Genomic DNA, 18,052 nt, shown 5'->3' with positions numbered 1-18,052 from the left:
GATTCTAGCCCAGATATATCAGTGTTGAAAGACACGACACAACTTTATAACCTCCAAAAACTCAGAAACAAAACTGGGAAATATATATTCTCCATTATCATGTCGCTTAGAGTATATCAGTCTGCCTGAAACTGAAGAGAAGTCAAATGAGGTGATTAAAGCAGGAGCATATGTGGCCAATTTGAACTGTTGATATTTGCATGTTTTCTGCTATACTTCATAACACTCTTTCACTACAGATGTGGGAGGGAACAATGACAGGCAGATTTATTGGATGCACCTCGAATATTACCCGCGGCAAAAAGGAGGAAGGAAATAGTTTTGAGATTCATTGCAGTATACAAAGAAAAGTAATCAGCATAATTTAAAACTAAACAAAAGCCCTTTACACAGCTGTTATTTTCACAAATTCAGACATGGACACGTTTCTTACCTCTCCCAGAAAAGATGAGTAAAGACCTATAAAATAAATGCAACTTTCTTGGCTGTAGCATAATAACGGCACAAAAATTTCAGTGCATTTATTCAACAAGAGGAAAAAAACAAACAAAAAAAAGCATTTAAAAAAATCTTTTTAATAAAATCACCAGAGGCAAAATAGTCAGCATCCATAGCAAATCATTTAAAACTAAACACAAATTAAGCATTTAGAGCATTTTTATGAACATTTACTTCTCTCGGTTTCCCTGATGCATAAATATGACGACACTGCAAAGAAAAACAAATGAGGAACTAAACTTGTCGTCAGTCTGCATGAAGAGCAGGAAGAAGGTACAAAAATCTCCAAACTCCACTGTGAGAGCAGAAGCATAGAATGGCATCTTAAGGCTACAAGTCTCCATAAAGACCATTAGATGCCATCCATATGTCAATCGTTTGCTTAGGCGACGTGCCAAAATAGAACCCCATGAGTCCTACCATCACTAAAGTAAGTAGATTTGAGAAAAGCTACGGAAGTTTAACTAGAATAGCATCTCCTGTGATCAGAGCAGGCTAAATATGAACTTTTCTGACAACAAACATCACAGATAGGTTAACCATGAAGCATGATGAGAAAACATGTCATAGCAAATGTTCAGCGTGGGGCTGGAAGACTTTCTCTTCCAAAGAGGACACTTGAGAGAGTGCATGAAACTCTTTGAAATACAATGACATTTAAATGACATATATAGTGGATTGTGGTTTCAAAATCCGTCTTCTCCCATAGTCATGCACGTCCTCAGACATAAATTAAATAAAAATAAAGTACAATTTTATCTAAATGATTCAGCTAAATCTGTGGTGCATTTCTCCATCTGTATGTTTTTTTTTTTTTGTTTGTTTGTTTTCCATTTTTATTGCAGATATTAGGTTATTGTATGTTTTTTATTTCAGGATGTAAATAATTTCTTCCATCCTTCCCCTATTTTTAAAGGTTGGTGGGAACAAAACTATCAAGTGGGGTTTTCTTTAGCTTAGGTCACATCAGGCATTATGTCTAATGTCTGGTTTCACTGCAGCTGTTCCAGATCTATTTGGCAACAAAAGACAGGGCTTAACTTAACCACAGCTAAGGCACATATGGGCACCAAACCTGTAAGAGGCTCTAATGGCCACTAACCCTACTCAAAGCTTAATGTATCACACAATTTATCAACTTCAGATGTTGACTTCACCATCCACTTAAACAGCTGTGCACTTACTAATAGTGCAGAAAATAACTAAGAAACAGAATCTTCCACATATTGCAGACAACTTCTGAGTTACTTTGTATTTACAAAGAGAGACAGTTATCTCATTGTTAAGTCTTACTGTGTCTTGCAAATGTATTCATATGGTCTTATTTTCAAACTCCAAGCTCCATTTATGTTTAACCTTACAGCAGGATAGGAGACAAACATATAGCCAGAGCTCAAGGGAGGATTTGCTTCAAGACTTTAAAGAATTCAAAGCTTTTATCAAGAAAGAACTTCCTAAAGTTTCAGCATTTAGTTGTCCAAAGCTAGTGTATCATTTTCCTTCTTCTTAATTATGCATAAAATCTGAATAAAGTAGATTAAAATGGACTGTTGTCACATGAGAAAATATGAACATGTTCAAGAGGTATGCCTACTTTTGCTAGTCACTGTAAACACCTGCTTGTTTTTGCTTAAAGAAAATTCCAAAGCATTGTTTAGTGTAAAAGGAGATTGTTTACATAAATCATACACATTACATAAATCAACTCCTGTTTCTGCTGGAGTTAATTTAAACCTCCTTAAACCCACTGACCTGCTCTCTCAGCCTCTCCTGATGGCCCATGATTGCTGAGGCATGATGGGGGTATTTCTGCTTCAGGTGCTCCAGGAAGGCCTCCCTCTTCTTGTCCATATCTGAGGGCTGCATGGCCAGGATCTCTTTGGAGCTGCGGGCCCCACCTAATGTGTGCCTTCGAGGGACAGTGCGGTTGCCTTTGGCATCCCCTTTTGTAGAAGCTGTCCCATTTGGAGACGCCTGCCTGCGGCTTACATGTTCAGTGTCCTCTGGGGAGGTCACCTTCAGGTTGCTTTTGGTTTGTTCTGAGACAGCAAAGGGAAACAGAGACAAGGAGTCATAACTCTGAACAATTACTATTTTAATCAATCCCACCTGCAAGTAGAATCCTAACTTGTGATGTCTCCTGTAAAAGTCTGAACCCACAAATCTAGGATAAACTATTCCGTAGAATTTTAAAACAGGGAGCTCAAGTCACTGTAACCAAGGTAATATTTCATTGGGTCTGTTTTTGGCTGAAATAGTTAGTGAACGGCGTTTATGTAGACTTGTTCAATTGCTGCTCCACAAAAAACCACATTCACACCGAAACACACATTTGCACACTTATTTGCAAATCAGGAGTTTGGTGTCTTGCTTGAGGATACTTTAACAAGTTGTGTAAAGGAAGCTGGAATAAAACCAACAGTCTTCGAACTACCAGACTAATTTGTCAAAAACCTGTTATAATTTAAGTTTATTTTCACATATTAAAATCAATCTGGAACTGAAAAGCTGTCACAGTGCCTTGGAAAATGTGTCAGAGGGTAGAAACGCAATATCTTGAAATTATCTGTTTTCTTGTTTTATAGGCAGATACAATCTGTACCTTTCAAAGGGTAAAATAAGCACATCTTGCAGATTTCAGCCCATGAGCAGTTGAATTAATAATTTCCAGAGAGTTCACATCTTTTTGCCTGTAAAACCTTAAAAGCACACAGTGTACCACAAATGCGGGAAAGACTTTATTTTTTTTTAATCTTACCCTCTCAGAAACTTTGAAACAGTTTCAAAGTTTCTGCTGTAACCTTGCTGTAGGTTTAACAGCTGCAGTATATACACACCTACTAATAACTGAAGTACGCCAGAACTGAAGAAGCCTCTGAGATGAGATGTGAAATATTGTCACGACACACAAATAAAATCCAGAAGACTTGTCTAAGCACTGAAAGATTGAGAATCTATCCAGAGGACTGCAGCTTTTACATTTTTGTTTCTACTGTCTGCTTTGTTTTCACCTATGATTTTTTATTTTTACAAAAACAGGTATAAATTTGAAAAAAAAGAAACAATAAAAACTAAGTGGTCTTGCGTCATCCACCCAAACCTCCACCCTGCTCATGTCACAGCATGTCTCATGTACTCCAATACTATTTTTAACTCCCAAAACAGTTTCCCCACTGCTAGCAAAATTACACTCAGTAGAAAGAAAACACTCAAATACTGTGAAAGATGTGAAATAATATATGGGAGGCATATCAAAAAGTTCATTACCTTCCCTAAGTGAACAACCTTTAGGTTCATCAGCAATTCCTTTCTCCATTGCTCTATAAAATCAACCTTTCAAAAAAAAAAAAAAAAGAAGTCCAAGCTAGGAGGACCAACTCTCCGCAGGCTTACAGATTCCAAATGTAGCTCACGTGGAAAAAAAGGGGGCCGGAGATAGGCCCTGCCCCTCTGCCCCAGGATAGACTAGTGGGGATTTAGAAAGTCAACTGCATTCCAGGACACAGAGCGACCAGACCCTCACCCCTCTGGCTAAAGGCTCTACTGCTGCTTTGGAATGATCACAGACTGAATGCAAAATGGAAAAAAAAAAAACAAAACCCAATAGATAAAGAGCAGGAACTATCACCATATACTAAGAGACTAACAGGTGTCAAATTGACTGACAGGCATGAACCCTCACGCGTTTGCCTGCAATCTGTTCTTGATCAGGATTCTGTCTGCAGGCTGTGTCTCATTAAGTTTTCTGTCTATATTGAGGGGGGGGGTGGCACCAGATGCTAGAACACATCCCAATGTGTCATTATCTACTTCTGAACACATCACAAACTGCTCTCAGCATATGCAGTCGGCCATTATTTAATCAACTCATTTGATGTATGGGACAGAAAAAGACACATGCCAGTCCAGTAGGCAATGTTGTCTTCAATTGAATCAAACTGTTACCTACATTTTATTTGTCTTAACAGAAAAGGCCTGCATCTGTTTGTAAATCAGTTTCTCTGCAGTTGCTGATGTAAGGTGACCCAGTCTGAATGTACCAGCAGAAGGAACAAAGTAATGTAGTTTTATCAACAAAACATGATAGGATCAACGAGCCAGTTTGTGGCTTGTGTAATCAAAACTTCTGGGGTGAATGAGTGAAAAGAACCCACAATGCAGCAGCTGACCTGTAATGTCAACCACATGAGGACGAGCTTGCCTCTTTCATCCACCCACATGCTTGGGAACTTGCTCACAACTGGCTGAGAATTAGCAGGCCACATGGGGGTAGTGTCATTTGGTCATACTGCGGAGCTGATGCAATGCTGATGAGGTTCATTGTACTCTGTAGTATTCATTATTTGCAGAAATACTTAAGACATATTTCTCCCCCACTATGACTCTTGGAGCTAGGATAACATGAAACTACATTCCTGGCTATAAGCTTTAACACAGTGCTTACATAACCGTATTCATATAAATCTTGCTCTGGTTGTAGGGAGTATATGGCCTTCATGATTTGCATAAAACTGACCTAAAATACATTTCACAGTCTGTAAATCAGATAAATGGAGCCCCGGGAAAATAATTGTATGAAAATGCAATATCTAGTCATTTGGGTGTTGCGAAAATAAACCTTTAATAGACCCCCTCCCAATACAGGGTTTGTCTGAAAAAAATTAGTTGTTTTTAGCGTCTAATTAACCGCATGCAGGTTTTATTGTTCTTTTTTTGCTGACAGGCAGTTTTCCTAAAAATGTTATGATTGACAATGACTGAATTAAATTAGCACATTTTCAAATAAGTATATGGGGTATTTCTAATGACAGAACTGACTGAAATGTATTTCAGAATTTTGTATGGTCTCAGTTGTGACCCGAGGACTTGAAAAATGAATGTTATTACACTGGGAAAGAGTTATTTTGGAGTTACATCTAAAAGTTAAGTTACTCCCAAAAAATTCTATGATTTGAAAGCAATGCTAGTGTTTATGTGTCAAAATTCCTCAGTCTTGACAATGACAAATACATCATCCCAAACCAACAGGTTAGTCTTTCCAAAATCAAACCTATAATCAAAGCAGTTTCCCCAAACCAACAATTACAACCTTACGTCCCAACAACCTGCGTGGCTGCACTTTTCGCTGTCAGCATTTCAGACCACAAAGGGAAGAAAAGACATCCTCCTTTTAGGGTGTCACAAGAGACCTGGAAGTGAATTATGTCAAACTGTAGTGGCTCAAGAATATGATTCTCTTCTGCCCAGCTGCCACCGTTGAGTAAATGATGGCCATCTCAATTGAAAGACAACATGGGGCACTTGCTCAATGAACAGCAGGGCAGTCCTTCTGTTTGCAGTGACTTTCTGTCTGTCACTTATTTATGGAGGAATGCTTCAGTGTGCACCCGCCCACTCTCCCCTGCTATTACTGTCCCATAACTATGCAGTTGGACACAAAGATCTGTTGTGTGCAATAAAAGCAGGGCTCACATGGCAATACCCTGAAGCCATGAAACCAATAATGGTTCTCTGCTATAGTTACAGTGTTTATTATGTGTAAGTAATCAGAGATGGGATAACCTCACACGGAGCTGTATCACAAACACAAAGTAATGAATTACAATAGTTAGCATTAACATATGAAAATAATGAATTTTATAATTCATTATTATATTCTTGTTGGTTTGCTTGATTTGTTATTTTTTTACTGCCTTATATTTTTATCCTGTGTAAATCACTTTCTGTTACCCTCATCAAAATGGCTCTGTAAATAAAGATAGACATAGGAAATGATGTAGAACATATCTAAGCTGGTAGAAGGTATGACCTTCTTCAGAATTTTACTTGGTCTCTCTTGGAAATTTAATTTTGAGTGACAAAAGTTGATTCTGTGATGAAAAAGTCTGTGAGGAGACAAGGCATGGAAGGAATTAAAGTTTCCAAACACACAAAACACATAAATTTCCAAGCACCAGAAAACTACCTTTGCAGAAAAAGCACACCACTTTACCGTGGTCCAGATCTTGTTTGTTCTTCCACAGCAGTTGAATAATATATTCCTATCTATGAAACCAAGATTTTAAAAAAGCAGAGAGAAATTTCTCAGCGTTTTGGCGTTGCATGACCATTCATTTTGGCCATGTGAACCCCAAAATGGAGGAACATTTAGGTTCCTTCAAGACCTGAAAGAATTCATTGCTAATGCTGATACATGTATTCTATGCTCTTCATTTGTTTACATGCACTTTCCTCTGACCAAACTGTCTGCACATTGAAGCTACCAGAAAGAGCATTAAATTGTAGACGTAGCCTATAAGAATAAATAAGCTTACATTACAAATATGACCAACATGTTTCCAAGTATGCAGCTTCATAAGGCAATGCTGCTCTGTCGCATATTTCAAAGTCACTCAACACATTCATACCTTAAAAATCTACTGACGGAAATATCTTTCTTCAGATCAAGATATTGGCTTTCCTTTTTTAAAGCACAAAGTATGAAACTAAAATTCTCAGACATATACATATTTTACACATTGAGTTTTAACCTTTGTATGCAACTGCTTATTTAAAGGGAGAAATAAATACCTTATGTAATAATTAAGAAGAATTATATCAGTTTTAAGTCAACAAGTCTGAAAATGGTCTTACTGTGTTTAGCAATGTCTTTCAAGAAAGTTTCATTTATTAAACTCACATAACTTGGAAATGTTGTTTTATTTCAGAATATTGGTTTATTTCAGAGCAAAATAAATGAACAGACATGCAATGTCTGTTCATTTATTTTGTCTATGCTTAGGTGATCTGCTGAGTCGCGAATTAATTAAACATCTATATGCTGCTATAAATATGTTCCTGCTCCAAACTATTTAAAAGGATAGATCAGAATTTTTGAAATGAGATTATGTTAAAAAGTCAAATCTGACGTGTGGTGGATCACTGTATCTGGCATCTTTATTTGACACAGATCCAATGTAGTCACAGAGAGGCCAAGATCAAAGCAGACTTCTGCCATTGTGCTTTCTGCACTGGGTGGTTATTTACAGAGAAGCAGATGATTATTTCTAGGATGACAATGCGCTACCGATAACCTTCTTTTGTGAAACACGCACTAAGATTGTAACGTCATTACGCCATTGTCTGCAGGAAAAAAACATGTTGGTGAATTAGCATTCTTTTAAACTTCTATAATAACTTTGTTTTTTTTAACACTGTGTTACGTTTCTTTGACCAGAGTTGCTTTATATACTCGCTACTTCAAAACATATTTGACACAGGAAGATCCATGGTGGCATACCACCTCCAATCTCAATCTGATGTGCAAATAATCATTGGCTTCTCTGTAAATAAGCACCGAATGCAAATATTGCAATGGTTTAGAGGTTCTATGAACTTTTTGAGCTTGGGGTTGTTAAGGATGGTGGAAGTCTGCTTTAGACTTGATCCTTCAAACCCAAGTAATCTGGATTCATACATCATGAAAGCACAGACAGAATGACCTACTGCAAATAGGCTACTACCTATTATAACCATTTATCATAACTTCACTTCAGCAATTATGAGCCATCCCTTTAACTAAGATCACAAAGAGATCTAAGTCTAAAACTTACAAATTAAATCTCTGTGTTACATACTGTTAGTGCAGCTATTATTCAAGTTAAGATACTATGTGTGCTTTATCAGTGTGAGTGTGCATAATCAGATACACAAGACTTTCCAGACTTTCTGCCCTGACATACCCGCATTAACAGGAAGGCACAGGGCCAAAAGATGAGCCACAGACACATGGTGTGTGTTTACTTGAGCATCAGCATATGAGAGTAATGAGTGACTAGTATACCAAAGTAGCTCCAAAGGAGGATGTGGGCTAATTAAAGACAAAAAATGGGTACAGAAGAAATACCAAGTGTTAAATGAGGCTATTGGCAGCAGTAATTGATTTTTTTTGCTTACTGCCTCCTGGCGAAGCTCCTCCTGAGAAGTTGACAGGTGTAACTCTTTAAATGGAGTGCAAAGTTTACATCCTTACTGAATAGACGATGTCATTAAAACTCTACATGCACAGTCAGTCATAAGGAGATGTTCTATATTCCTTGTAGAAGTCAATATTACATTAGACAAGTGTAACGTCGCTAGTTGTGCTTTTAGAGATAATTCACTGTCCTCCCCCTCAGTCTTCCTCCCGCATTGTTCAGCCAGCAAAATAAAAAACAGAGAGGAGGAAAGAGATGAGCTGTGCAACTTTTGCTTTAGATGTTCAGAGGCCAACCACATCTCCATCCATCAGCAAAAATGATAAATAAAAGCTTCTATTTATTTGTAACCTAATGAATCCACAATATTGTTTTACCTGTTGAGCTATCTCTATCAAACAAAAAATAGCTGTTTAGAAAGATCTGCCTCTTCCCTCCCCACCAGGGGGTGCTGTTGAAACCCCCCACTTATGCAATGTTTTGTTGTCAAAATATGTGCGTGTATGAAACAAAGCATCTGTTGCAAACATTAGACCAGAAACAAGTTGTTAATATTTCCTCTGTCATTTATTAATTAAAACACTAAGTGCTTCTTACCGGACTGGTGTGTCTGTTGCTGTGCTTTTTGGTTTAGCTGTGACTTTGTGCGTGACTGCCAGTAATCTCCAGCAGTGTGTGCACTTCATTAACTCATAGGCCAGAGTAGGTGTAAGCCAATCCAGCCCTCGGCTCAGATGTCGGCTAGTTTCCCTTGACAACATTTGCTGGGGCAACAGCGGAGTTCTGAGGGAGGGGTAAAGCGACGCTACGGACAGCTGTGACTGAGAGGACATCAACCGAGGAGCCAGGGGGGAGGAATTTTCTCCCTCTCCTTCTGTGTCTAAAAACTAACTGCAGAATCAGACTCACTCTGGCTTGACCGCTTTAATCACCAAAGGAAATTTGGTCTCTTGCTGGATAAAAGATAGGAATTGCTCTGGGTACAGTTCATTTAATCATAACATATACCCAGTGTGAATAACCAGTTTAACATCTAAACAAGTGTAGCAAGGCTGCATATCAACTAGTGGTTCTTTGGTCATTTTCAGAAAAAAAAGTAAACAAATGGTATGAAAGCAAACACTGTAGATTACACTCACAAAAGTACTTTGTTCAGAAAATATATTCACACGTCTTGAGCTGTGTCACATTTTAACAAATAGCTTACATCTGAACAGAGGAGCACAGAATTTATCTTTTTGGTTAACATCCAATGACTTTTCATTGTTTAATATTATGAAGACAATATCAGGTTTGATAAATCAACCCTACTCAGAGCTGGAAAAGTTTAGATTAAAATGGCTTCATGAGCCAGAATGGCCCAATCAGACTTAAATCTTATTGAGAATCGGCAACAAGACATTTTCTGAGCTATTTTGCAAAAATAAATGCACAAAAATGTTGTCTTCAAATGTGCCGGTCTAACAGAAACATAAACTTAAAAAGTGTCATTCCTTTAAGAGGTTAGTTTTGAAAAATGGCAGCAGAATACAAATGCATGCTTTGGTTTTTTGATTCTCATTTGTAAAACAAATGTGGAAAACCACTTCCCAATATGCACTGCTTTGTGTCAGTAATTCACACAAAACCCCAGTAATATGCATTGAAGTTTGATGTTACTTTTACACAACGTGTACAACCTTTAGGGGCATGAATACTTTTACATTATATTATATGGCTAAAGTAAATATGTCATTGCATCTAGCATATTTTTTTATCAGATGGCACTCGTTTTTATCAGTATAAACCCTATGAAAGATTATTTCACAGATGTTGACATTTCAAACAAAACATGGCCATTTTGAGAATTTCATCAGAATTTAAAGGAGAACTACCAGATATTCAAAACTCCTGACTGATAGTATCACACTATATGTGCCTATGGAGTAACGCAAGATAACAGTCTGCCCCTTTCTTACTAAGAAATGCAATTGCATGAACTGAGATGACAAAAAGGTAAAACTCAGACATTTTAGTATGTGTGAGTGTGTATGAGTTGATAACATATCTAAGATCTTTTTTGGCAAGTTTCTATGTCAACTAACACGATGGACATGAACACACAAGAAAGCACAAAGCATACAGAAATGATTTGGATGGTGCCCAGACACAGATGGTTTTTAGGTGATATGAAGCTTAAAAATTATTTTACTTTAGAAGTCAGTTGGCTTACAGAAACATAACCTAAAAAAGTGTAATGCAACCACAAAAAATGCATGATGCTACTTGCTTAGAATTGAAGTGGTTCAAAGTTTTGGAATAAATCATTCATTTGAAATTTAGATGCAGCCGGGGAGACTTTAAAAGATGCGTTATAATTGCAGTCCTATGCAAATGACTGAAATGTTTTCATTTGCAGGAAGTTAACTACGTATTCATCCTGCACAACCCCTCCATTTAAATGTCTCTTTTAATATGCCGGCTTTCTCACAAGTTTGTTAAAAAGTGATTGCGTTGCAATTGACTCTATCCCTCCTAGCGATAAGCAGCTTAAGACCCAGACTTTGCAGCCAGTCAATCATGTGTCGCTCACTTTTCTTGCTGCACCTCATATCTCGCCCGCTTCGTTCTGCCCTGCATGCAAGCCAGGAGTAATCAGCTGTAGCGGTTATTACCAACTGACGATTCAAGTATGCAAAACCACAATTCAGCATTTGTTCAACCAGAAGATTCACATTGTGGCATTCTGTTTTAAACTGTACTGTCCCCGTCAGCTCTGAGCTTCTTTATATTCAATGACGAGATAAATCAGGTCCAGTTCTGTGCATTCGAGGGTAGCAGGTGAAGCTGAGTGGCTGCACGAGGCCCTGCTTGAGGGAGGTGAGTGCTGCCTGAGCTGATAAGTGATGCAGGTGGTGGGAGATGAAATAGGGCCCCCATGAAGGGGGGGATCCACTCCTGAGAACACTGGTGCCTCTGTCCCAGTCTTTATCTGTGAAATCCTCTGTGTGCTTCTGACTGTGTATTCCCACATTAATGTATATGTGTGCCATTCAATGAGCTGGGTGGATTGTGTCCAAGCGTACAAGTCCAAGGAGCAGATAGGGGGTTCGACTGGGAGGTTTTTGAATGTGGACCAGTTTGGTTGGATCTGCTCTGAAGAACAGTGGAAATTTGGATGAACTGCAATGTAGCAGGGTTTATGTTTCCCATAAAGGAGCTGGAAGCATGGACTTTCTAATGAGATCATAAGAATGCAGGTGATTATTTCTAAAGGGATATTAGGAAAGAAACAGAAGCTTTACTGTTGTGCAGATGTGAAAAGCAAAAAAAATGTTACAGCTTTCCCATGGCAGAGGCTGACAAAGAGTGACTTTCTGCAAACGTTAATAGTTATTCCATGTTGGGGCCACAATACAAAAGCTATAATCAGGTCGTGGGAAAATGAATCAGAGGTGAAACGCACAACATGACAGATTGTTTTTTTTTTGCTTTTTTTTAAACAAAATCTCAATAGAAAGTTCTTCCAGATCTTTTTGCGCTCTGATCAGGAACTTGTACCTTTAACCTAATTTGACACTAAATTAAGTTACACAGTTAACTCAATCGCAGGGTACAATGTAGCAACAGACTAAGTTAATTATTACAGCGAAATATCAAATTATTTCTTTTTAAAGCTACTTTAATAAGAAAATAATTCAGATAAAAATGGGATGAAAAAAATTATACACTAGACAATATGTATTAGACCTCCTTATTACCTTATCAAAAATGGACACAAAAGTCATTAGGACCTGTTCCACGTGTGATTTATGAAACAGTTTATGAACTTGCTAAGCTAAGTATATGGCCACTGGAAAAAATATTTAAATAGCATGCCCCTATTTTATTAATAGCTCATTTGTGGTCTTTCCCACAAAATTAATGTATCGATAAATTAAAGATGGCAAAGAAGACACATTTCTTAAAGAGGGAACCTGACCACATTCTAACTGTGGTTTATGTCACACTGAAATACAAACATGACCTGGAACACTGTTCCTCACAGGAATAATCTTTGAAAATGCTGTGTAATGTCTTATTTCATTGACATACTTGTCCAACATTTTAGAAGTGCTGGATGAGTTTCTGTATCCCTCCAACAGCCCTGGGATGCATGTTAGCAGCACAGCACCGAACCAAATTAAGCTAATCTTCTCAGTTAAATATTTTTGTGGAAACTGCATAGATAAATATATATATATATATATTGAGCAACGATAGCAGAGTTCCTTCAACTGATCAAAGGCAAGCCCTTTTTCCCTTCAGGACTAAGAAGTAGAGAGGCACTAGCCAAGATGGCTGCTTTACTAAACATTTTGCCCACAGAGATGAATGCCGAGACTTTTCTAAAATTACCATTATGTTCCAGTAAAGGCCCTCACCCGCTTCCCATTTAGTATATGTTAACGCTGGACAGTTCTAAAAGGCATTACAGGCATTTTTAGAATAGTTTGTGTTCTTTTAACAGGGATGGGTGGAAAACTGTTTCTTTATGAATTAGTTAAACACTTTATCCTTTGTAGGTATATTTAGATATCCTGCTCAAACTTTCAAGTCAGCTGCTGATGCATTTTGCCTAATGACAGTGGCAGTAGCAGAATGTGATAAAATCGGTTTAATCATGTAAATGTAAAAACAAATAAACGGGAAAAAGGCTGCAGGAAGAAAACTCATTTTCAAAGAAAAGCAACTGTTTCATCTCCACAGCTGGCCAGACTGTAACAGCCTTCAGGTTTTCTGATTGGCTATTGATGACATCATCCTCCAGATCCAAACCTCCTTTCCAGCCGACAATGTAATCAGTGCCAAAACATCTCAGTGATGTAATGCAGGGAGGGCCATCATAAACGCTCAAGTAGCACCCTCCTCTCCTTTTTCTCTTCCACCACCTAACTCTTATTTCTTCACATAATTCCTCTATCTTTTCGCTGCAGCCTCTCATCTCATCAGCTGGATTCAGATCAAATCTTTCACTGTCTGTTTAATAGCACTCAAACGCAATAGGCCAAGAGCAAGTGAGAAGCTTCTGAAACAATCATCAAGACATGACAATTTGCAGTTTTTAATGAATGCCAATGTCCTGTGGCTCTTATTAAAATATATATCAGAGATTGTGCCTTCTTCCCAGCTGAGGTGCAAACTGAGGTGGGCATTGCACAATTAAGCACTAAACTCCTCTGGATAAAGTGCTAAATATTATTCTTAGCACTTACATATATTACACTTGGTGTAATACCCAAACTTTTATTACAAATTCAACCTCTAAGTTATCAAAAGTGACACTTGAAGCAGATGCAAATATGTAATCTGAGATTTATGTCAGCTTGTTCCTTTATAATTTATTCAGACTATTTCATCCCTTTTTTGGCAAGACCTACACATATGTTTTTTTAATCACAGTTTGTTGATGTGTGTGTGCGTATATGTGTCCTCGGCAAAGATCCAGAGCTCAAGCGGATTAGAGAGGGTACTCTGCCCTGATCAAAGCGCTGCAGAATCCAGCTTACTGGGACAAACTGTGCAACAAATAACCCACGCAGAGGCAAAAGCATGCAGGCCAAAGGCAGACAGTTTGCCAGCTTTAATGAAGAATCACTCTTGAACAGCAACAGTTGGAAGCATTAGTAGATCTTTCTTACAATTTAAGGAACCCCAGTCAGAGGGAGACAAAAAGAAAGATGGAAGTTGGGGCAGAGACATTCAAAGTGCTGCCATCAAGTGCAAAGCGTGCAGCTGTCAGCTGCTCCATAGAAACTCAAACTGTTAATGGAGACATATCAGGCCCTCTTTTTCATACGTCGACATCAGCCTCTCAGCCCCTAACATAATATCGATAATGTGTGTGGTCAAAAGACAACATGTTTAAGAACTAACGCCTTCTTTGGAAGCAAACTGAACCCCAACACTAGACCAGCTATAAGAAAAACTGCTAAACTCTTATAAGCTATTGTTGGTTGTTTTAAACCATCTTTTAGCATCATCAAGTGAGTTGATGAGTCGAGTTGAACTGCTTAGGTACAAACTTTATGCAATGTGCCAGTTAATTATCGCACATCACATATATACCATCATTTCTTCAAGATTTTATTTTTACCATTGAAAACTGCTTGTATCTTAGGATAAAAAGTTCCGCATTTTTTTCTAAATGTCAGCTTTTTGTATTGTCATATCAAAAGACAAATATGAAGAAATCAAAAATTATTTTCCTGAACCGAAAAAAATAAAAATACTAGTGTATTTCTTCAAAATATCAAACTTGTGGTAAGAATTTGCAGCTAAAAGTAAAGCTAAAGAATGCATTGCATATTCAAAGTTTAAATTTGTTAAAAGGTGGTAATACATATTTTCTTGGCACCCAGTTTCATTTTGGAGCACACTCAAGTAACTACACTGCTCAAAAAAATAAAGGGAACACTTAAACAGGTGTTTAACACTTAAAGTTTTCCCTTTATTTTTTTGAGCAGTATATGTTATCTTCAGTTGCTATGAAAATCCTATAAATATCAAAAATAACTCAAAAGAAATTTGAATTCACATCACACCTTGAAATTGGCCTCTGTCCCTTTAAGAAACTGCAACCCTTTCCAACATTCACCTTCAGCATGTCATCACAACAATGCTTCTTCATGATGTGATTTACAACCCCTCTTAAGGACCTTGTAGTTTGCACATGGTGAGCACATGTGCAGTTTCACCAGGTACTAATTGCTGCTGCCGCTAGTCTGGTGGAGCTGTGTGGAGGAGGTGCAGTGGAGGGATGGTCTGTGAGCCGCTGGGAACCAAAGCTCTAAGGAAGAGCTTTGGTTAAATAGGCACATTTTCCTGCTATAAACTAGAACCACTGACTGAGCAGATAGCAACACCAATGAGTCTAAAGAGTGCTTTTCAATTTGGCAATGATTACTGACTTCCCAATGATTACTCTTCTAAGTACAATAAAAACACATTTCATATAATTTACATGTTTGTAGTCCAAATACAGACTTTCCCTATTCAAACAGATTGTTTTTGGACAAACATCAAAAACAAGTACACAATTTTACTGTTGAACTTTACCAGAATGGGGGGAAGAAATCTCACCACATTACATTTTTTATGATTGTTCACCTAATTAAAGCTAAAAACAAGTGGTAAAATAAATAAATCATGCCTGCTGCAACTCTTCTTCCCTATGCAGATAAAGTAATTTAAAGAACCTTAACTTCTTAACTACATCATGGGTATTACTCGGCTCTAAGGAGAAGTGCATCAACATCAAGTCATGCATAATAGATGTCCACTCTGTTAATTCAGTTTAAGATAGTGACTGTAATTAAGTAATTCTCCAGTTGTACAGAGAGTCCTCCATCAAAATGTCTGAGCTGAGCTATTGGAGGCCAAATGAGTTGTGGCTAATAATAAAAACCCTCAGCGTGGCTTGCTTCTGTGAAAGGCAAGAGGACATCGGGTAATTTCAAAATAAGTCAAACTGATATTATAGTATGCAAGCAAGGCATACGGTGGTATTTTCCACTTTCTACTAGCTCAAAGGAAAGTTTAAAAAGCTGGCAATCCGCTGGTTGGAGAGCATGCATGCCACATTTCAACACAGATGCAAATCCACAGGGAGGAAGTTGAAACAACACCCTAGTCCTGCCTTCAGCTTCGTTTTGCACCCAGTGAGATAGTTTTGTGATGTCTGTGTGGCTAACCACAGTTATTGACGAGTTGATGGTTTTAGCATGTGCCCACCAGACCATTGGCTCCAGGGGTCTTACATCTTGGAAAGTTGAATGAAGAGGGGCATTGTTGTCGCACTGCTGGGAAGGATACACTCTCCTGTGAAAGGAAAACCTTACAGGAAGGAAATGTTGAAATAAAGCGCTAAGAAAGTGTCGAGGGGCATAGCTGAGGCAACAATGTGAGTGCATAAAATAGTGTGTGAAGTGGATGTTTCCACAATTTCTGTTTCTAAAAACAGATCAACGCAATTCCTTATAAAGTGTTCTGCAGATTTAAAGGTGAAATGACTAACTCTACCTCATATTAAAGAAACTATCAGCAAATGAAAACCTTGACATAAATAGAAATATACAGGTAGATGTACTGTTAGAGTAGTGGTTAAAGTGGATGATTCAGGAAATCAGTGTTATGTTACCCACACATTTTATTTAAATCGTCTTGTAAAACATTAATGTCTCCTTAGTGGATAAAACTAGGGAAAACAAATAGATATTTGTTAGGACTGCCAACTGAATTCAGTGCTAAATGTAGATATTTCGCTTCAGAAACACAATTTTTTTAGCTTAGCTTTAAGAAAACCTTAGAAACTAGACGTCTCCATCTCAGGCTCCAAACAGGAAGAATCTCTGCACAAAATCTCATTGTGGTTTATTGAAAAATGTGCAAAAAATGTCAGTCATGGCTAACTTTATGAGCAAACCAATTGTCAGGCAAGCGAGCTAAAGTTATGCGTGGCTAAACATTCCTAGGAAACATGTTTGTTCACAATGTGCTGCATTCAACATGTTTCACCAAAACTATCCTCAACCGCAGTTAGACTTAAAGCTGTCACACTTGTATAATCCAATTCAAATAAAGTCCTCAAAGATTATGGAGTTCATTCTGTGCAAAAGCAGCAACTCTCTGAATATATACCTGTCATTACTTTTAGCATATAACGGTTTTATTAGATACCAAATATTAAACTGCTCTGCCGGGCATCCTTCCAGTATTTACATGGTCCTGTCTATTTATCAGCCAAGGCAGGAAGCAGTTTTCCAAACAGACCACATACAGACAGAGGACAGGTTTCCTCAAAATGTCCAAACTCCAGAACCCGATTAGCCACCGTTCCTAGAATATCCCAGTTTAAAAAAAAACATCCTGCATTTGTCACAGACTTACCAGAACTATTTCAGAGATTGGAGGTTTGTAATCTCAGTCATGCTTAAATAAGAGTTTAGGAGCCTTGAGGAGTAATTATACAATCATATGTTAATAATTACTTATTAGTGGAAAGTCAATTTAATCCATAGAAAGCATTAAAAAAATAAATCTGAAGGAAAAGGGCAAGCCACTGCAGGTTTTTAACAAGGCTGCAAGTCTCATTCATATTTATTGGGATTAGTCGGCCTTAATTCTCAAATTCAGCCATTTCTTAATTAATGTCTTATGAGGATAAAAAACCTTCGGTGATGTATACTTTCAAAAAAACTGTGACACGTGGCCATATTTATAAGTTGTTAATAGAGGCAAATTCAAATCTTTATCACATCTCAACATGATTCTCATTCATTTCCCTACGGGTTCACTTTAGCACTAGCTCAGTCATAAAGCTTCTGTTAATTTGTATACAAAAGTTGTCTATCACTGGTACAAGCAGACCCCAGTAGCCTCTGTGTAAAGTAGGAGGCACCATGTCTGGCCAAAAGCCTCAGAGACGTAATAAATGGGAGACCCAGGGTATTTATCTTGAAAGAAAAAAACCCACAACAGGTTAACAGTATCAATATCTTTTTCAGTTTTTTTTTTATCATGTTACTTAACCTCATCCAAATTTTGCAACTTCGCCATAATAAACTTTATTGCATTTTATT

The 18,052-nt window shown here is 37.7% G+C and overlaps 1 protein-coding gene across 21 annotated transcripts in view; it reads right to left on the bottom strand.

The window, feature by feature from the left end:
• Positions 1-18,052, bottom strand: part of kiaa1217 (KIAA1217 ortholog) — a 119,211-nt gene that overhangs the window by 53,623 nt on the left and 47,536 nt on the right. For 19 of the 21 annotated variants that reach the window (XM_028005656.1, XM_028005658.1, XM_028005649.1 and 16 more), the window contains exon 2: positions 2,251-2,537. In XM_028005656.1, the coding sequence (XP_027861457.1) occupies positions 2,251-2,537 (287 nt within the window). Of the gene's footprint in view, positions 1-2,250; positions 2,538-3,765; positions 3,785-18,052 lie in introns of those variants that run through there. The other 2 variants (XM_028005657.1, XM_028005665.1) reach the window with 2 other exon arrangements.

This window comes from Xiphophorus couchianus, chromosome 21 (assembly GCF_001444195.1).
Source record: "Xiphophorus couchianus chromosome 21, X_couchianus-1.0, whole genome shotgun sequence".
Lineage (NCBI taxonomy): Eukaryota > Metazoa > Chordata > Actinopteri > Cyprinodontiformes > Poeciliidae > Xiphophorus > Xiphophorus couchianus.
The sequence above is the reverse complement of the archived record's forward strand: the minus strand, read 5'-3'. Positions and strand labels throughout refer to the sequence as shown.